Source organism: Enhydra lutris, unplaced genomic scaffold, assembly GCF_002288905.1.
Source record: "Enhydra lutris kenyoni isolate GAN:26980312 unplaced genomic scaffold, ASM228890v2 scaffoldscaffold21, whole genome shotgun sequence".
NCBI classification, from domain to species: Eukaryota; Metazoa; Chordata; class Mammalia; order Carnivora; family Mustelidae; genus Enhydra; species Enhydra lutris.
In genome coordinates, this window is record NW_019154105.1 from 27918981 (window position 1) to 27940581 (window position 21601).

General features: G+C 39.7%; 1 protein-coding gene across 3 annotated transcripts in view; it reads left to right on the forward strand.

Moving 5' to 3' along the window:
• LOC111148913 (FRY like transcription coactivator) overlaps positions 1-21601 on the forward strand; it is a 262986-nt gene that overhangs the window by 206982 nt on the left and 34403 nt on the right. For all 3 annotated transcript variants that reach the window (XM_022505700.1, XM_022505701.1, XM_022505702.1), the window contains 10 exons: positions 216-401; positions 2610-2814; positions 4012-4133; positions 5199-5389; positions 6698-6792; positions 7841-8448; positions 8769-8866; positions 13246-13416; positions 15852-15992; positions 19267-19464. In XM_022505700.1, the coding sequence (XP_022361408.1) occupies positions 216-401; positions 2610-2814; positions 4012-4133; positions 5199-5389; positions 6698-6792; positions 7841-8448; positions 8769-8866; positions 13246-13416; positions 15852-15992; positions 19267-19464 (2015 nt within the window). The remainder of the gene's footprint in view (positions 1-215; positions 402-2609; positions 2815-4011; positions 4134-5198; positions 5390-6697; positions 6793-7840; positions 8449-8768; positions 8867-13245; positions 13417-15851; positions 15993-19266; positions 19465-21601) is intronic.

Sequence of the window (21601 nt, forward strand, 5' to 3'; positions counted from 1 at the left end):
TTTTAGTCAGAAATGCATTGAAAACTTGTCTTGATTCTCCCTGCTGCTCTAAGACAATAATAAACATTCCAAACCAATAACTATTTTTGTGTCTTCTACATCGTCTTCTACAAAACATGTTCTGTAATGTCCGCTTTTCTTTAAAATATGTGTTTGGAAGCAGGAGTAGTCATTATTTCTCTTTATTGATGATTATTTTCTCCTGTCCTTTCTAGGGTTTGACCACTGCCACCCTGAGGTGTATGAGCATTGTAAACGCCTGCTTCTGCACTTACTAATAGTAATGGGATCCAGCAGTAACATCCGCACTGTTGCTTCTGTCCTTCTCAGGAACAAGGAGTTTAATGAGCCCAGGGTGCTTACAGTCAAACAGATTGCACACTCCGATTACACTTTCACAGGTATTTGCTCCGAATGCCCAATCTGACTGACAGTGGAATCGCACTTCATTAATTTGAAGTCTGCGGTGGAGAAAGTCAACGAAATCAAAGTTGAAGTACATTTTTTTAAGTGTAGTTTTATTCGTTTAAGGACCATTTACATTATTTATTCACTAGTAAAAGAAATAAGCATGGAGTATTTGAGTGTTTTGCCTTTTAAGGGTCTTCGTTGTACAAATTTTAAGTTCTCAACATACAAGTTGAAGATCAGTGAAAGAGAGCTTAGCTGATTGAGCACAGTTATGGAGAAGACGTTGAACTTGTATTAGATTCCTCGTACTCTCAAGATCTGAAAAATGGACAGAGGAAGACATTTAAAGTTTTTTATTAACTTGATTATATCTACTGTATGTATGTATGTATTTTTTAAAAGATTTATTTATTTGAGAGCGAGAGAGCACATGTGAGTGGGGCCAGAGGCAGAGGGAGAGGGAAAGAGAATCTCTCGATCTCTTGACCCTGAGATCATAAGTTGAGCTGAAGCCAAGAGTCAAGGACACTTAACTGACTGAGCCGCCCAGGTGCCCCTATATTTACTGTATTTAAAATGTTATGCGTTTTTAAGTCAAGTAAGTTCCAAGTTATACATTTTGGATAATGAGGTCCAAATTATTGACTTTCATATAAAAGTTGTTTCATTGTTGGTATGAATTTCTTTACTTTGCAATTTATATTTTCTTCTCTCCTGATAGCCCTAACTTACTACATTTGTCTGTATCATCAAGTTAATAATAGATGATCTAGAAAGTGTTTTTATTTTTTTTTTAGTACTTTTTTTTTTTTTTAAGATTTTATTTATTTATTTGACAGAGAGAGATCACAAGTAGACAGAGAGGCAGGCAGAAAGAGGGAGGGAAGCAGGCTCCCTGCTGAGCAGAGAGCCCGATGCGGGACTCAATCCCAGGACCCTGAGATCATGACCTGAGCCGAAGGCAGCGGCTCAACCCACTGAGCCACCCAGGCGTCCTAGAAAGTGTTTTTAAAAAGTGAAATAAAACTACCTTTTTTAATAAAACTACTACTAGTCCTATAACAGATACAGGGTTAAAGTACTTTGTTAAAACCCTATTATTTACTTAAAACCGTGTAGTTAGTAAGGAAACAATTAGGAAGTATTTCACCTTTTAAAATGTGATTAGAGGGACGCCTGGGTGGCTCAGTTGGTTAAGCAGCTGCCTTCAGCTCAGGTCATGATCCCAGCGTCCTGGGATCGAGTCCCACATCGGGCTCCTTGCTCGTCAGGGAGCCTGCTTCTCCCTCTGCCTCTGCCTGCCATTCTGTCTGCCTGTGCTCGCTCTCTCTCCCTCTCTCTCTCTGACAAATAAATAAATAAAATCTTTAAAAAAAAATAAATAAAAAAAAATAAAATGTGATTAGAAGATCAATAGAATAAAGCTTACATGTAACTCTTTTATGTTGAAGCATCTTTATTTAAAATTCCATAGTTCGTTTTTGTTTTTTGTTTTTAAGACCCCTTTTGCCATCTTGTGAAGATCAGCGTAACAGCCTGTAAAAGAATTTAGTAATTGACATAATATCAGTATTACAAAGTTTTGAAAATTATCTTTCTTCAAGTAAAATGAAGCGGAAAGTGTCAAATCCTTTCCCTAAGAAAAATCAGTTCACGTTGTGGAAACGCTGCTGCTCAACGCATGTTGAGACAACGTGCCAGAACATTAGGAAAGTGCCACTTTCAGTTCCCTCAGCAGATGGCAGCAGAGCACTTCACAGTAAATCCAGATAGTTAAGTTTTGGTTTTGTTTTTTAAGATTTTATTTATTTATTTGACAGAGAGAGAGATCACAAGTAGGCAGAGAGGTAGGCTCCCAATGTCTCCCAAGCAGACAGCCCAATGTGGGGCTTGAACCCAGTACCCCGGGATCATGATCTGATTCAAAGACAGAGGCTTAAACCCACTGAGCCACCCAGGTGCCCCAGTCCAGATAGTTAAGTTTTAATAGGAAGCTGTGGAAAACAGTGTTGGCCCCCAGACTCATGCACTGGAATTTGGTGCTGATGAGGCTCACAGGGGAGGAGTGCTGATTTGCACCAGCGGGTGCCAAGATTCCCACGTGGGTCCCGTATAACCTGTGAGGAAGGAGGGTTTAACTGTAGATAGTGTGTGAGATCCTTTCCTGTCTGGTATTCATGCCATCTTTTCTCTTGCAGCGGGCGTTAGTGACTTTATACCTGATTACCAGCCCTCCCCCATGACTGACTCAGGGCTTAGCTCAAGTTCTACCTCTTCTAGTATCAGCCTAGGAAATAACAGCGCTGCCATTTCCCATCTGCACACCACTATCCTCAATGAGGTCGACATCTCAGTAGAGCAGGATGGAAAAGTCAAAACCCTCATGGAATTCATTACCTCAAGGTAACGTCACAGCTCTCGCCATTCTGGCAACTGGGCTGTGTTAAGTCGTTCTTGCATTTGTCAGCTACGGGGAACCCTGTTTTTCACTGCTGGCGGGCCACTGATTTGGAATACACAGGTGTATACTGTGTGACACTTGGAAAAGTTGATGCCTCCAAAGACTTCTTTTGTGTTCACACAGTTCTCCCTGAGGTGGACCTTAATCGTGTCTGAGTACCAAGTGGCCAAAGAGAAGACAGTATTATCAGAATACATGTTCCGCTTCCATTAGCTACATTGCAGTCATCAGATTTTTACTTACGGCCTATTCTTTACAAGGCACCATAAGTAGGGGAGACACCTAGATGGGGACAAGGGGGTTGGTGTTCCACAGCAAGAGAAAAATCACCAGGAGCCTGAGAAATAAAATGTGTTTGGAAATGGTGAGTAAGCCAGTCTGACTGTAATGCTGAGGGAGATGTTTCTAGACGAGAAAACTCTGTAGGCACGGGAGAATTCAGACTGGAGGGCCATGAGGCCTAGGCCACAGGCTACAGATCTCTCATCTTTCCAGAAAACAGAAATTATTGAATATCCTTGAGCTAGACAGAAAGGGGTGGGAGGCACAATTAAGTACGTTGAGAACAATCCGTCTCATGGCAATGAACAGGATAAATTAAAGGTTTTGGAAACTAGTGGCTGTGTGAGCTCCTAAGGTTTTCAGGGCCCTCTGGGCCTGAGGTAATGAGGAGTTTAACCCTTACTAACCAAGGGGCAGCCTTGAGAATGCAAAGATATTTTAAAGAATCAACAGGAAACCGTTCCGTCGTAAACATTACCTATATTTTTAGCTAGTAAATTATTTTCTTTGCATTACAATCTAAATACAGTGTAGCCTCTCCAAATTATGTTGTGACCTGTCACACAGAAACAGTAACCAGTACTCTTCTCACTTGGCAGAATTTGTCATCTTTTCCTACCATCTCCGGGAGAATTTAACTGTAATGATGGAGGCTGAAATTTCTTGTAACCCGGATCTTCCTCTACTTGAGAGAGACCATTACACATTCAAGTACATAAATAATAGTGGACTGTGTGCTATTTGATTTATTCCTCTGGTGTCCTTTCTAGTGGCAAAGGCACATTTTAGGTGACTAGGAGTGAAACTGTTAATGCCAGTTTAAAACCAAGGGAATTATGTCTGTTCTCTGTTTTCAGAAAAAGAGGGCCCCTTTGGAACCATGAGGATGTTTCTGCCAAGAATCCTAGCATAAAGAGTGCTGAGCAGTTAACTACGTTTTTGAAACATGTGGTTTCTGTTTTTAAGCAGTCAAGTTCAGGTATCTTCTATTAAATATTTCAGATGATGCTGACTTTCAATGAGATATTTTAATGTGATGTGACAACTTCTGATACTGCTTAGCAGAGAGTTGACAGTTGACATGTCTGCATTAAAAAGTTTTAGATGGGTTTTTCTTTCTTCTTCTTCTTTTTTTTTTTCCTTAAGATTTCATTTATTTGAGAGAGATGGAGAGGGAGCATGGGCGGGGGGAAGGCAGAGGCCGGGGTGGGGCTGGTGCTCGAGACTGGATCCCAGGACCCTGGGATCATGACCAGAGCAGAAGGCAGATTCTTAACCAACTGAGCCACCCAGGCGCCCCTAGACATCTTTTTGAACTCTTTTTTTTTTTTTTTTAACTCATTTGTGATAACAGATTTGTTTTGGTTCGAGAAAAACTTAGTCACTCCTTAAAAAATAAGAAAGTCACTTGTGACATTCTGGGGTTCTTCTTTTCATACGTGATGACAAAGTTACAGTGCGGTGACATATTAGGAAACAGTTACGTGACGGGAGCATAGGCGGAGATGACAGACTCAAATTCTGTTTTAATCTGTAACAGTCTTCTATGATCTCAACTTGACCTTTGAAAATCAGAGTAAAAATGTATCTGTTTAAAGCACTGGTTCTCAACTAGGGGTGATTGTTGACCCTCGGACATCTGGCAATGTCCGGAGCCATTTTTGTCACAATGGAGGGGGGCTGGGAGAGGCAAGGGACCACCGGTCACTCTTGGTGTCCAGCTGGGCAGAGGCTGAACCACTGCCACACAAGTATGCCGCACAGGTCCACCTTCACAACCAAGACTTGTGCAGTCAAAACGGCATTATCGCTGAGGTTGAGAAACCCTGTTCTCCAAGAACACTGCCCTGGAGATGGGAGCCAAGCGTCCTCTAAAATGCACATGAATGTAGTGCAAAGACAAGGCACTGACTTCTAAAATCTGGGTGCCTGCCCGGTTTGCCAGGCAGTGTGCTGGGCGCTGGGTTTAGAATGGTTCACGTCTGGTGATAACCCTGCCTTCCAAGCAGCGGGAAGCACTCACTGGTACCCTTTGTCTTCGCAGAAGGAATGCACTTGGAGCATCACCTTAGTGAAGTTGCTCTGCAAACAGCACTTTCTTGTTCTTCTCGACACTATGCCGGGAGATCCTTCCAGATTTTCAGGGCCCTAAAGCAGCCTCTTTCTGCAACTACACTTTCTGACGTTCTCTCCAGACTCGTAGAAACTGTAGGGGACCCAGGGGAAGATGCACAGGTATTGTTTTAAATTCTTCCCACGCCATTGAGCTACTCACTGTCAAGGTCTCATTTGCCGAGTACAGAGCATAGCAGGTGTGACGGTTACGTAGAATTCGTGTCAGATACTCACAAGCAGGCAAAGAATTATGAAACAGAGTTCTGTAAATGATATTTAGTAACATACTAACTGAATCAAATATCTGGTGCCTGTTAGAGAAAGCTTTACATTTACACACGCACACACACACTTGGATATTATTTTGGGATGACCACAAGGTAAAAGAGATGGGAAATTAAATTTAAATGGAGAGTGCTGAGTTTTTAAGATAAATTAAGTGAAGTGATGCAATTGAGAACTTAACACCTATACAGAGTAGAGATTTTATTAACACTGTTCTAGATACTGGGGATACAGTAGTGAACAAGGGAAAGTTCCTGGCATCTAGAGCTCACATTCTAGTGGGAAAATAAGCCTCTAATCCACCAAGAATATGTAACACGATTTTATTTAGTAGTTAATGCTTTGAAAACAATAAGGTGGAGTAACAGGTTAAAGAGTGGCAGGGAAGAGGGAGTTGTTTGTATATATGATCATCTGAGAAGGTGAGTTTTAAACATACATGTAAATAAAGTGAGGCCTGAGAAATAGGACTAACAAGTGCAAAGGCCCTGAGGCAGAAACAGTAGGCCTTTCTTTGAAGAACATGAAGCAAACCAGTATGGCTAGCATATTGGATGGGGTAGTCTAGCGTCAGGAGTTGACATGGGCAGGTCCAGATTGTGTGAGGTCTAGTAGACACTGGTGTGAGGTGGGCATTTGGTTTGGGTTGATGACAAACAATGCTCCTAGGCTTTGAGAGGAAAGTGATGGATATAATTTGCTATTTAGAAAACTTCAGAGCCCAGGTAGAGTCCTTAGGAGGACAGTAGGACTCAGCTAAGGTGCTTATCATAAAAGTCCACACTGAAATGGGGGCAGTTTAGATTAAGGGAAGCTGTGGAGGTATAGAGAGGGGTCAGATTTTGGATATATTTTATAAGTAATATTTTCATGACTTGCTGATGGGTTTAATTTAGATGTGAGAGAAAGAAACAAAAGTGACTCTGATTTTTGGCCTGAGCAATTTTGGGTGAATTGTGCCATTATAACCATTAGTTTGATGAGTTTTCATCAGTTAGCAAGATCATGTTGCTCAAGAGTTTAATCATTTTGTAACATTAGTGTTGAGTTTGTTCTAATTTTAAATCTCATCGGGAAGTCCGTTACAATATTTTTTCTTCCAGAGCATAATTAATGAAAATCTGCCCTTTCTTCGCCCCCTAGGGATTTGTGATTGAGCTGCTTCTCACATTGGAATCTGCAATTGATACTTTGGCTGAAACCATGAAGCATTATGATCTTCTTTCTGCCCTTTCTCAGTAAGAATTTAAGCCAGACAAACTGTAGATTTGTAGTTAGAACTCCAATAGCTAAATATGTGCATAACTGTGACATTATATTATTATTATATTGGTGGTGAGAATAATACCGAACAACTCAGATGAGTTACCAGTGGGAACGAGAGCCTCCGACAGGGAGGCCGTGTGCAGTCTTACAGAGCTGTAAGTGGCGGGGTGTTCTTCTGAGGTCCTGGTCAGAGATCTTTCTGCTGCATGACGGGGCATCAGCGCCACTTGCCCAGCTCCGTTCCTGCCACACCCAACGTCCCACTGCCCCACACGCAGCAGGCCAGCCCCCTCCCGGCCCACAGCAGCCGCAGAATGTCCTCTCCCACTTTGTCTTCCTCGCAAATCCAAATTGGCTTATCCTTCAAGACCCATCTCACCACCTAGCCAAGCATTTCGAACTCCCCAAGGGCGGTGTAAATTATTCCATTTTGGGGGTTCTCTTCAGAGTTGGATAACGGTAATTAACAAGCTATAAATGTTTACATCTCCCTGTCTCCCAACAGACTTCAGTATTCCTAGCGCTTTGCATGCTGCTGGTAACTGTAAGCAGCATTCTGTCATTATTTTTATGAAATCAATGATAATTGGATGTGAGGGAAAAGGAGAGATCAAAAATAAATTTTTGAGCTTGATTTTTGGGGGGAAAGAGTGTGCATTGACAGAAATAAGGACACGGGAACCATCAGGTCTGGGGATAAGACAAATGAGGTCTGCTTTGGACTAAATCCTAGAGCTGAAAGTTGCCAGTGATTATTGTGGCAGAATTTTTACTTCAAATCAAACGTCATCCAGCTCACGGGACACAGTCAGCCACGGCAGGAAAGATACTGTTGTACATTTCACTTCCATATGGAGGAAAGAACCGAAATTTGAATAAGCCAAGTCAGATACACTCTAACATAATTTTTCCTGATTAACAGTGCTTTTTCAGTGTTTTCAAGAGTAAAATTGAGCTAGCCCAAGAAGTGATGGTACATGCATTTATCTTTTCTTTCTTTCTTTTTATTTTTTGGTCCAGAACCTCATACCATGACCCTATACTGGGAAACAAGTATGCAGCTAACAGGAAAAGCACTGGACAACTCAATCTAAGCACAAGCCCCATTAATAGTAGCAGTTACTTGGGATACAACAGCAATGCAAGAAGTAACTCTCTGAGACTAAGTTTCATCGGTGACCGAAGAGGTGACCGGCGGCGGAGTAACACACTGGATATAATGGACGGACGGATAAACCATAGCAATAGCTTAGCAAGGACTAGAAGCCTCTCCTCTCTGAGAGAGAAGGGAATGTATGACGTGCAGTCCACTACTGAGCCTACCAACTTGATGGCCACCATCTTTTGGATAGCAGCATCGTTACTAGAATCCGATTATGAGTATGAGTACCTCCTAGCACTCAGGCTTCTGAACAAACTGCTTATCCACTTGCCTTTGGATAAATCGGAGAGTCGAGAGAAGATCGAAAATGTACAAAGTAAATTGAAATGGAATAACTTTCCAGGCCTTCAGCAGCTCTTCCTTAAGGGTTTTACCTCAGTCTCTACACAAGAGATGACCGTGAACCTCCTCAGTAAACTCATCGCTGTCTCCAAACTCACGCTGGTGGATCCTTCCCAGCTGTCAGGTGATGTTAATAGAATTGCACCAGCTCTCTGCTTTTGAATGGAGTGAAGTGTAGACTAATGTGTTTTGAAGTCTACTAATTTCCGCTTTTCCACACAGGGTCACGGGTTGATTTGTTTGCTTGTTTGTTTGAGTATGCGAGATAGCTTCAGTTCCTTGGTAAAAGCAAAAAACAAAACAAAACAAAAAAGAAAGTAGAAGGTCAGGTGTTCCAAGAAATAAAAAGAAAATGGTTTCCGTGAACCATGAAGAAAATACCTTTGGTTTTTAAAGTCATGTGCAATAAAATTGGTTATTGTTTGCTTTTTTTTTTTTTGATAGGCTTTCCTCTTAACATCCTTTGCTTATTGCCTCACTTAATCCAGCATTTTGACAGCCCAACTCAGTTTTGCAAAGAAACAGCTAGTCGAATAGCAAAGGTAAGCAAATGTTATGCTGACAGATAACGCTAAAGGGAAATTTTTCTGGAGTTTATCTTAAAGGGGGGAATCTCTTAAGTCTTTCTACTGTCACTTCCTCTGTGAATTTCACGTCTAAATTTTTATTCTTTTCATGCATCTCAAGGCGTTTTAAAGTAATGATGTAAGCTACTACTCTTCAAATCGCAGTGAATAAAATTATTTGTTTAGCGTAATGCTCCTCTGAGTCGAGTCTTTTTCTGCTCCGTTTCCCTACTTTATCTTCTACCTTTCTGTCAGTCTCCAGTTCATTCATTTGTTTTACCAGATATTTGCTGAGCACTGGGCTGGGTGCCAGAAATGCAGTGATAATCAAAGGAGACAGAATATTTGCCCCTGTGGGTCTTAGAGTAGGGATCCTAGCAAGTAAGTAGACAGTCCCCTAGAGTCTGATAAGTGTGCAATGAAAAGACAGGTCTCCAGGGGCACAGAGAGCAAAAGTCTGCCTAGACACCGAAGGCTGAATAGGATAAATCAAAATAAGATCCCTGGATAAGAAACAAGGAGCAGGGGGGTGAGGTTAGGTTTCCAGGCAGGAGAAATTGCATTTGCAAAGGCCATGAGAAGAAGAGGGCATACTACACTCTGTGACTCCAAAAGTTCTCTCTCCCTTTACTTTTGCCCTTTTCCTTTTAACATTCTCTTCACCTCTCTTTGTTGGCTTCATTCTGTTCCTTATTTTCTTTCCTTCGAAGGTTTCTGAAACAGGGATGTACCGATTTTTAAATCATCCGTTAACATTTGTTTGAAAGTGTTAGAGCTCTTAATCATAATTTTAAAGAAGAGTATGATTTTTATTAACTTTTTAATAATTTCAAGAACAGTAAAGAACCTTGCCTTCTGCTTAAACTTAATTCTTAATTTTCTTTCTTCTTCCTTTTATTTTTCTGTCAATTATTGAGTCTTGGAAGAAGGGCTTTACAGACTGAAAATATAAACAGTCATGAGAAGGCATTCTCTAAATTTCCAAGCCTTGTACGTACAATAGGAAATTAGCTGAACTGGGGGAGATGAGTGAATAACAGCAGAAAGAAGATAACCCTTTTGCAACAAAAGGGAATAAGCAAGTGAAATTCTCTGAACGAGCTTTTTTATATAAGCAAATCTTTAAATAGCTACAGGTCATTTAACAAGTAGCACAACAGTAGATGGAAAGGGCAAGCACGCAGAAAGCCAAAGAGAGTACCCGCCTCTCCAGGGCCCGGATCCCAGCACGGGCAAGTGCAAAGTCATTTCTGAGCTGCCCCAGCGCCATGAATCCTGTTAACAGCCACACACAGAGAATCCTTTCTGTTAATTTGAGAGATACTCGTTAGTAAATGACAAGGTAATATTTAATAAAGTATGCTGTTGAATCCCTCTCTGATTAAATTGCTAAATTAATAAATTAGATATGGAGAGATCTTTAACATAACCGTTTGAAAAGCACGCATTTAAAAAGAAGAGCCATTGGGGCACCTGGGGTGGCTCAGTGGGTTCAAGCCTCTGCCTTCGCTCAGGTCATGGCTCAGGTCATGATCCCAGATCGAGCCCCGCACCAGGCTCTCTGCTCAGCAGGGAGCCTGTTTCCCCCCGCCCCCCTCTCTCTGCCTGCCTCTCTGCCTACTTGTGATCTCTGTCTGTCAAATAAATAAATAAAAAATCTTTTTTATAAATAAATAAATAAATAAATAAATAAATAGAAGAGCCATTACTGTAGTTAGTGGAAACATATCTTAATTTTGAAAACGATTGCCTAATAAAGCCCCAACAACATGTATTTGCATTAATGAGTTCTGAAAGTGATATAAAATAATTTACTTACTAGACAGGAGCTTTAATAAAATAATTTATTAAAATATTGTTCACTTTAATATTCTAATAACCTGTCATTAAAAGAATGTCGTAAACAAGTTCTTTTTTTTTTTTTTTTTTTTTTTTTTTTGGTGAGAGGTAAGAAAGAACATATAAAGGGGAAAAAAAAGTAAATTGGCTTACTTTGGGATTTCAAAACATAAAAAGCACCAGTCCTTTAATGAGGGAAGTAGGAGCATTTAGTTAGAATGGCAGGGGATGCCGTTGGAGACCCTCCTTCCGAATGCTTACCCAAGCCAGGAGCCCAGCCTGGGCTGGCCAAAGGCTGTGGAAGCACGGGGAAACTCCCAGATACCTTTCTGTTATTAAGAAACCAAACACAACTTTCTATGAGTCATAAATTGTTTCTAAGTCTGTTTTCTTCCTGCCGAGTGGGACACAAAGGTTCCCTCTGCTTTCAGTGACCTGTAGGGTATAAATTAAATCGATTCCTTAATTATCCCCTCACTTAAAACTGTTGAACGTCATTTTCTGCCATTATGTGCTTCCTCATTATGCAGATATCCCCGGTTCTGTGTGAGAGCACAGAACTTCAAAGTAAGGCAACACTTAGGACAAACATTGTCCTTTTAAGCTATTCATTATAGTAAAAATAGTATGCTAAAAATATTTGCTTATAAGACATACTCTTCTGGGGTCAGACTTTAACCCGGTCATTCAAAAATTCCAAAATTAAATCTAAGCCATTGTCTTTACAATTACACAGCATCTATTCCTAACAATTTCTTCCTCTTCAGCAACAGGTTTTTTAAAAAATCATGCTTTAAAAAAAATATTTTTTAAGGACAGAAGAGTTCTTTAAGAATGACTTATTTTTCAGGAAAGAATGCTTTAATATTAAAGAACTTACTTTAAAATAGTAAGATGATTCCTAAAAAGATAATAAGTTGTAAAATTTTAAAATTATGTGATTTTTAAAAATAGTATGATTATTGGATTTTGAAATACAAATAAACATCAAGAAATTTTTTTTTTCTGCCTACCCCGTCTGTCTTATGGGTAAAAGGGTAATGCATGAAACTAGCTTCTTTTAACAATCTTATAAAATAACTTCCAAGATACTATTAGGAGTCCGCAGTCTCGCATGCCTTCCTGTTTCAGGCCTATCCAGTGATAACATCCACATGATGAGTCTGAGTAATAGTTACGTCCATCTGAAAGTTGAAAAGTACATATATTTTAAAAGGTAATATTCTGCAGTTGACCTTGAACAACACAGTGGTTGGGGCACAACCCCCTGCACTGCTGAAAATCGCAAAACACTTTTTACTCTCCCCAAAAGTAATTGCTGATGTCCTGTTTACTGTAAGCCCCACCGATAGTGTAAACAGATCAGTTAACACATATTTTGTTTATTACCTGTATCATATACTATATTCTTACAATAAAGTAAGCTAGAGCACGGAAAATGTTACTACAAAAATTGTAAGAGAAAATACCTGTACAGTCCTATCCTGTATTTATCAAAAAGAATCTGCATATAAGTGGAACCGCACCCCCTCTGCCCCCGCCGTTGTTCAGGGGTCAAGGGTACTTGATTGAGGTTCTGTAATACTGGATCAGACAAACTCTAGGAAGTCTGCACATTTTGAAGTGGCCTTAACTTACTGGCCAAGGACCTTAAGAGTTTGTGGAGGTTTCCAGAAGAGCGATCTGGGGTCCGTCCTGCAGGCTCTCATGCACGGGGTCCTGCAGGATGGCCTGGAGAGGCAGAACTCAGGGTTTCATCAGAGCCCCAAGGAAGTCCTTTGAATAGGTCACGCATGTGAGCGCCTCTGCAATTGACTGTCCTACTCAGAGAACCAGGGGAGCTTGAGACAAAAGCCTTTCTGCTCTGGCTCAGCGTCTCTCAACCCCGTGGAGCCTGCCTGTTGCGTTAATGTGCACTGAACCAACCACATAGGGATTTTACAAAACAAAACTCTTTACAAGACAGCTGCTAATGATATGTACCATTTCCAAAACCACGTATGGGTTTTGCCAGAGGCAGCTTTACAAAGCATCAGACTGACAAAAACAGAAGTCCTACTATTTAACCCCCATGGGAGTTCTCGACATCATAATCATCTTTCCATGTTACCCATTAAGTTACTCTCTCAAGAATGCCTCTTGCTATTTTCCTCTCTCTTCTACTGTATTAAAATAAAATGCATTAAAGCTTCAACATCTACCTCTAAATTATTGAATAAACACGTTTAGTATAAAATAAAGTTTGAAGGGGCGCTTGGTGGCTCAGTGGGTTAAGCCTCTGCCTTCGGCTCAGGTCATGATCTCAGGGTCCTGGGATCGAGCCCTGCATCGGGCTCTCTGCTCAGCAGGGAGTCTGCTTCCTCCTCTCTCTCTGCCTGCCTCTCTGCCTGCTTGTGATCTCTCTCTGTCAAATAAATAAATAAAATATTTTAAAATAAAATAAAATAAAAAATAAGGTTTGAACTTTGAATTGGCTTTCTTTTAGGTGAGTGAAATTTTTTCCTTTGTTTTTTTAGGTGTGTGCAGAAGAAAAATGCCCAGCGCTTGTCAACCTGGCTCACATGATGAGCTTGTACAGTGCGCACACCTATTCTAGGGACTGTTCCAACTGGATCAACGTCGTATGTAGATATCTGCATGACTCCTTCTCAGATGCTACGTTCAATCTTGTGACTTACCTTGCAGAGGTAAATTTACCAAAAGGGAAAAAAAAAGTCCTTTTTAACTCTTCTGTGGGAAAATTTTCAAGTAGACTTAGTTCTAGAAGCAGTACTGATACTGATGAATCTTGAAACTGTCTTTGAAAGTGAATATAGATAACATCCTTTTTGAAAGGAAAATATGGGTAGTTCCTTTCAAGTAGAAAGAAAGTATAAAGTATACTGTCAAGTATAAGGGTTTGTTTGTTTTTTTTTTCATTTTCATTTTCAGTGTGTATTTTCTCATTCACTGTCCTTAAGTGACATAAAACTCAAAAAAATGTATATTTCACCTTTATTTCAAATTAAAAATGGGTTTTCAGTGGTCTTGATCCTAGAGGATGGTTATAATTTTTGCTTCTAAAAAAATTAGTTCTTGACTTTGAAATCCATTCTAGAATAATATAGCATGCAAAGGCTTTTTCTCCTGGCTAAGTTCTTATTTTAATGATACTTTTGCTTCCTGTTCGAAAATATGATTTGGGTGGCTAAAGATGGAATTATAAAAACACTAGCCCTACAACAACATAGAAAGTAAATATTTATTTGTTGAGGAACTAACTTCATACCTAAAAAAGTAAATTGTTAGATATCCACAAAGAACCTCAAAAAGTCCTAGTTACTAAAAATGCTTGTCCACTTATAATAAAGTGATACCTTCCTTTTTAAAACTTGACCTCTAGGGTGCCTGGGTGGCTCAGTGGGTTAAGCCGCTGCCTTCAGCTCAGGTCATGATCTCAGGGTCTTGGGATCAAGTCCTGCATCAGGCTTTCTGCTCAGCAGGGAGCCTGCTTCCCTCTCTCTCTCTGCCTGCCTCTCTGCCTACTTGTGATCTATGTCAAATAAACAAATAAAATCTTTAAAAAAACAAAACAAAACAAAAACTTGACCTCTAAAAATTAAATGTAAAACACTGTATCAGCTTAAAAGAAATTATTCATAACTCAGTAAACATTTTAAATATTGCTCATGACACTGTTAAGCCTAGCTGTGTCGCAGATACTGACTTTAATAGCATGCTTTAGGACTGGTGTGCATTTTTAAGGTGTTGCTTTTGATAGGTTTGCTACCATCAACCTTAGATTTAGGAGAGATTCTGATGGGGCAGGGGCACCAGGCTGGCTCAGTCAGTGGAGCATGCAACTCCTGATCTCAGGGTTGTGAGTTCAAGCCCCACATTGGGGGGTGTAGAGAGTACTTTTTAAAAAGAAAAAATTTGAAACAACAAAACAGAGCTGATAATGGAAACTATCTCTGTAGCAGCTTCTTAACCTGAATAAATGCAAGTCTCTAGCTAGGCTTATCTTATTTTATTTTATGTTGGCTCTTTAGGACAAGAGCCAACATAAAACCAAGGCTAACTTCTTCAGCCTGTTCCTTCATTAGCTTTGAAGTCAAGCTCCTTAGATCAGCTTTACATTGGTATCGCCATCAAGCTCACCACTAAGGTAGCCCTAGTTCTCCCATCCTGGGGTCATGGAGTCTGGAACTGGGACAGGACAGCCTGTGTGTACCACATATGTGACTGGTTTTCACTCTGTAGAGAGAATGCTTTGCCCCAGATGTTACCCTCAGTAGTGTGAGTTATCCTTGTTTTATTATTATTATTAATTTGGAAATTATTACTGACAACAGTACTGAAACCAGTTACATAAACAATATGAAGTTTAGATAGTATTTTCTTTTTTTTTAAGATTTTATTTATTTGAGACAGAGTGAGCATGAGCGGGGGTGGGTGGTGAAGGGCAGAGGCAGAGGGAGAAGCTGACTCCCCAGCAGAGCAGGGAGCCCGACATGGGGCTCGATCCCAGGACCCTGAAATCATGACCCGAGCCGAAGGCAGACACTTAACCAACTAAGCCACCCAGGAATCACATGATTATTTTATTATTTTTTTAAAAATCTTATGGACATTGGGGAAGGTATGTGCTATGGTGAGTGCTGTGAATTGTGTAAACCTGGTGATTCACACACCTGTACCCCTGGGGCTAATAATACATTATATGTTAATTTAAAAATTAAAAATTAAAAAAAAAAATCATGGTTAATCAGAGGTTAAGAAACTTGTCCAAGATCACATAGCTGATAGGTGCCTGGTATGAATGGTTTGGGGGTAGGTATTCTTTGGTGATGGTGGTATAATGATTTTTTTCTTAACCTAGAATAAATGGTGGTCAACTTAAATTAGTTAAGGAAATGAAAAAAAAACTAAGATTAAAATGAAAAGTAATTATTGATCCTTTCTCAACCAAGGACAAGTAATAGTAACAGACATTATCTTTTACCTTTATTATATATTATTTTGTGGATTTCTCATCTAACCATAAAATCATGGATTAAATCTATTATGTTTTCAATATCATAAATATAAATATTGAATTTTCCTTAACCTAATGAAAGTATCCTTTTTAATACTATTTTAGCTGTTAGAAAAAGGATTGTCCAGCATGCAGCAATCGTTACTACAGATCATCTATAGTCTTTTGAGTCACATTGACCTCTCTGCGGCCCCAGTCAAGCAGTTTAATCTGGAAATCATAAAGATTATTGGCAAATACGTACAGGTGAGTGAACACAAAATTTATGTACAGAATCATTCATTGCAAAACCATTTATAATCATAAAAAAGCCCTGTAAAGGTCCCAGAGTAGAGAAGTAGGTTAGTCCATAAGTCATGTTTCCAGGAATATTTATAACATGGAAAGGATGTTCTAAATGTAAGTGACAACAAGCAAAATCTGAATGGTAGGATTGGCATGACTCCTAATTTTGCTGAATCATTGTATCTGTGATATACATTTCAGTAATGACTGGAAAGAATCTACACAGATGGCAGCTCTCGTCACCTCTGGACAGTACACTTGTGACTCTCTTGGGCCTTCCTGCTACTCACCAGGTTCTACATAGTAAACAAATGCTACTTTCAGAAACAGAAGAGCTCTTCATAGAGTCTGTGTTTTAGACTTGCTTTCTGTGTCTGATACAGGAAGCCCAGATATATAGAATGTAGGAAATCAAACTTGGTTTCATGTAAATGATGACAAGTCAGTCTGGTCTGTACTGAATTTCACCTTTGAATTACCTGTTAGGAAAGGCCTTGCTGAGCAGATCAGTATTGTGGATACAACTTATCAAAGAGAAAAATTCTCTTAAGAGCCTAAACAAATTAGGGGCGCCTGGGTGGCTCAGTGGGTTAAAGCCTCTGCCTTCAGCTCAGGTAATGATCACAGGGTCCTGGGATCAAGTCCCGCATCGGGTTCTCTGCTCAGCGGGGAGCCTGCTTCCCCCTCTCTCTCTGCCTGCCTCTCTGCCTACTTGTAATCTCTGTCAAATAAATAAATAAAATCTTTTAAAAAAAAAAAAGAGCCTAAACAAATTAATATTTTGTTTCTACTCCAGTTATATTGCATTCGCTAAAGCAAAACTTACAAATGGAAATAACTTGGCTAGCAATGAGTTTTGTTGTAGCCCATATCTAAAAGTAATAAAACTGTGTTGGTTTCCATTAGTCTATTAGGTAACCCAAATTCTTTTTATATTCCCCTGACAGTCAGTGAATGCAAATATTCAAAAAGCATAAGATTCCTTGGTGACCCTGTTTATCTTCTCTATCTTCTCTCTCAGTGAATAATGTTTCACCGAATAACAATTACAGGTTTTTTTCTAAAGAACATTTCTCTTTTCTTCTTAAGGCGTCAAGAAGTTAACTCATCAGATATTTGCTAGGTCTCTCACAGAGACACATACCACATTGAACGACTAATTTATAAAGTGTAGATGCATTTTTTTTTTTTTTAATGTTCAGAACCACAGGCTCACTTGTCCACTGGGCAAGCGAGAGATCATAAGAGGGCACAGATTTCTGACTAAGTGAATGGCATATTACCCATCCAAAAGGAAAAGCACAACTTAGCTTTCCCTAATGGCTGCCATGTTGGAGGACAGATCCAGTGTGGCAAGAACACATAACTTTTGTAGAGAAGCTGGAAATGTGGGTTTTTCTCTAAAATCTCCTAATTTCAAAATGTTGACCCAAATTTCTTAAATTTTATGTGAACCCAAGTCATACTTAGCTGATGGGCCATCACAGTTAGTGACTTCTGCTTTATTCAAACATAAAATATTTCACAGAATGGAACTCCTCCTGATAATCTTTTATATTTTAAGCACAACTGCCAGTATAATTTATAGAAATATCCCTGAAGAAGTTTTAACTTTTTACAGTGTCCAGAGCTTCTAATTATTTCTGTCAGAAAAAATGTCATAACTTTGTTAAATATAAACTACTTGTTTGTTTTTACAGTGACGTACGTGCTTAAAATGTCATATCTATGTGGACGTTTTTATAATTATTAAATATTTTGTGCTATAGGCGTCCTCATACTAAGATGTTATTAAAGAAATTGGATGAGGGACGCCTGGGTGGCTCAGTTGGTTGGGCGGCTGCCTTCTGCTCGCGTCATGATCCCGGCATCCTGGGATCAAGTCCCGCGTCGGGCTCCTTGCTCGGTGGGGAGCCTGCTTCTCCCTCTGCCTCTGCCTACCATTCTGTCTGCCTGTGCTCGCTCTCTCTCCCTCTCTGACAAATAAATAAAATCTTTAAAAAATAAAAAAAAAAGAAAAGAAATTGGATGACTCAGTTCTGCCAAAGACGTTTCACTTGCTGTTGGTTATTGTTTTAGTGACATTTTCCCCTCAGAATGGTCAACTGTGACACAGTATGTAGAGCACAGGTTGAGGTGTAATTTTGTGACCATAAGTCAGAAAAAAAAAAAAAAGCAGTTTTTTAATGTGTAGTTTTTCAATAGATGGCAAAAAAAAATAATAATACTATAAATTCTTTATTAGAAATTGATTCTTCTTTGGGCTCCTGAGTGGCTCAGTTGGTAAAGCGTCCAAATCTGAGAGCGAGCCCCGTGTGGGACTCCGTGCTGGGTGTGGAGCCTGCTCGAGAGTCTCTCTCTCTCTCTCTCTCTCTCTCTCTCTCTCTCTGGGTGTGTGGGGGGGTCCCCGCCCCCACTTGCACATGCACACTCTTGCTGGGGGAAAAAAAAAAAGAGAGAAAGAAAAAGAAAAAGAAATTGATTCTTCTTCTTCTCTACAAGTATCTGTTATGGTCATGTAAATCATTTTTAAATTATGTTGGTAGAAATACACAAAACTAAAAGCAGAAAAATAACTCAAAGACCTTAATAACTCCAATAACCTCGCCTCTTTATCGCCCCACTGGCCAATCAGAAGACGACACAACCACAAATGTAGGGGGAAAACTCACCCTATACAACTCAGTAACCCCTGAGAACATCACTTTAGCTGTAATGATCAATCAAAATTAGAAATCATACCGATCCTACCATTCAGATTTGGGCTTGGGCCATCAAGAAAAATCTAGATTTTTTTTTAGTTTTTTTAAAATATTTTTATGCTTGAAAAAGAAAATATGCATTAAAAATCGTCTCCAAGACTTTAAATATTTTAAGTTTGGAGTCTTAAAGGTATAACTTCATGCATCTAGAAAGTTCATATATATACAACCCCTTTGTTTACCACTATGGTGAGATTACTACATAGACTTTCTAAATTAATATTTACAAATGCAAGGTATTCTGAGTTGGTAGCATTATCTATATGATGTCTCATGAATCCAACAGTAGAAAATAATTTCCTTACCTGTTGTAACTCAGACCCTCTGTTAAAGGACCTTAAAGTCAAAATGAATGATTTATAAAAAGTTTTTGTAAAAACAGTATTTTCATTGCTTACAGTGTCCACTCAGTTTTTGTTCTTAGTTAAATATGTATTTGTAACTTTTATATGCCTATTTTTTTTTTAAACCAGAGTCCTTACTGGAAGGAAGCCCTTAACATATTAAAACTGGTGGTGTCTCGCTCTGCAAGTCTTGTTGTACCCAATGATATACCCAAGACCTATGGAGGAGATCTAGGTTCTCCTGAAATTTCCTTCACCAAGATTTTTAATAATGTCTCTAAGGAGTTGCCTGGGAAAACCTTAGATTTTCATTTTGATATCTCTGAGGTAAGGTGCTCTATTAGAAATGTTCGTTTGTTCATTTATTCGCCCATTCGTTAGTAGGAAACGACAGGTGCTGTGAAAATGGGGTGGGGTGGGGAAAAGCCCTGTCATTAGGGGAAAAGCCCTGTCATTAGGGGAGGCCTACATACTCTTGGGAAAATGGGTGAATAAACATTGTGAGAAGTGCTTTGGTTGGAAGTCAGAAGTACTGTAGGAAGATACAGTGTGTACCTCTAACCTGATCTGCATGTTGAAGCACGAAGTAGGCCTTAACAGGCGTATATGGGAGTTTGGGGAGAGAAGATTAATGCAAGAAAGAGCAGCATGTATGAATGAAGCCTTGTAAGTGTGAGAAAGCATGGTGTTCTGGAAATTTCGGCACAGACTGTGGAGAATGGAGGTGTAGAGTAGGACGGGAGGTGTAGCCGAAAGCACAGGAAGGGGCGAGATCATAAGGACCTTGCATGCATCATAACAAGATGGTTTTATCTTGAAGCAGTAGAAGCTCCTAAAGAATTTGTAACTGGAGTGGAAATAGTAGGATTTGCATTTTGGGAAATTCACTCTGGCAACAGAATGGAAAAATAGACCAGAGTGGAGGAGAGAGAAGTCAATAAGGAATCTGTTAGAATAATTAAAAAATAATGTTGGAATGTCTCTAGGCAATTGCCAAGGAAATGAAGAGGGTTGGGATGGGTTTCAGAAAGCCTGAGGAAGTCCTAAATGGGGTTTCCTGGGAAGGAGAGGAGGTGTACTAAGTGAGGAAGAGGCATCAAGGACAGTTGCTTTGCCAGCGAGAGGAGTGTTGGTGCCGTTCAGAGAGAGTGAGAAGGCAAGGAGAACAGATCTGAGCCAGAATGGGAGGGTGATGAGGTCAGTCTTGGCTAAACCAACTCTGACACTAAAACACATAAGCTTCCTAGTAGGCAATTAGATTTTAAGGTCTGAAGTTTTGGAAGAAAACTTGGATGGAAATAATCATGTAGGATCTTCAGTGACAGTTAAAACTGTGAAAGGAAAAATAAAACTAAAATAAACTAAGACCCAAGAAGCCCAGTACTTTAACGAGTGACGCAGGGCCCAGTGCAGAAGGGAACCTGGGCCCTTTATTATTTCACATATTTAACACAAATCTCACATAAAAAATTTTGACCCTTGTTGGGAACCCCCAATTTTTTTCCCAGCACCAGAACCCATTCTTATTGGCCTTGGAGCCATGAAAATCATCTTTTAGAAGCCAAAGAAGGAATTTTTCAAGAAGGACGTTACTGAACAAGTATTGTAAGGAAGTCGAGAATGATTTAAAAAAAAAAAAAAAAAAAAAAAGGAAGATCCAGGGGCACCTGGGTGGCTCAGTTGTTAAGCATCTGCCTTCCACGCAGGTCATGGTCCCAGGGTCCTGGGATCGAACCCTACATTGGGCTCCCTGCTCTGCAGGAAGCCTGCTTCTTCCTCTCCCACTCCCTCTTCTAGTATTCCCTCTTTCACTGTGTCTCTCTGTCTCTCTGTCAAATGGATAAATAAAATCTTAAAAAAAAAAAAAAAGGAAGATCTGATCGGTTTTATATCAATCAGGATCACATAGATTAAAAAAAATTATTTTGGGCACCTGGGTGGCTCAGTGGGTCAAGCCTCTGCCTTCGGCTCAGGTCATGATCTCAGGGTCCTGGGATCGAGTCCTGCATCGGGCTCTCTGCTCAGCAGGGAGCCTGCTTTTCTCTCTCTCTCTCTCTGCCTGCCTCTCTGTCTACTTGTGATCTCTCTCTGTCAAATAAATGAATAAAATCTTTAAAATAATAATAATAAAATAAAAAATAAAAAAAATTATTTTGCTGTTTAGCCTTGGTATTAGAATTTATCCCAGGCTTATGGGTTATGTTTTTTAGATAGAAATTATGTTTGTTGCTAATTTTTTAGTTACTATCAGAATTCTACCATAGGGCATGATGGAGAAACCAGCTTTCCTGTTCCTAATTATCTTGTCTAAAGCAGTGGTAAGAATTCTCAAAAACACTTGATATGCTTCTTTTCAATTTGTTTCCTCAAGAATTCCCAAGTACCTGCTCTGCGTAGGCAGAGGGGATATAGTGGGGGAGCAGAGATGAATCACACAAGGTCCACAGGGCTCACGTGTAAGACA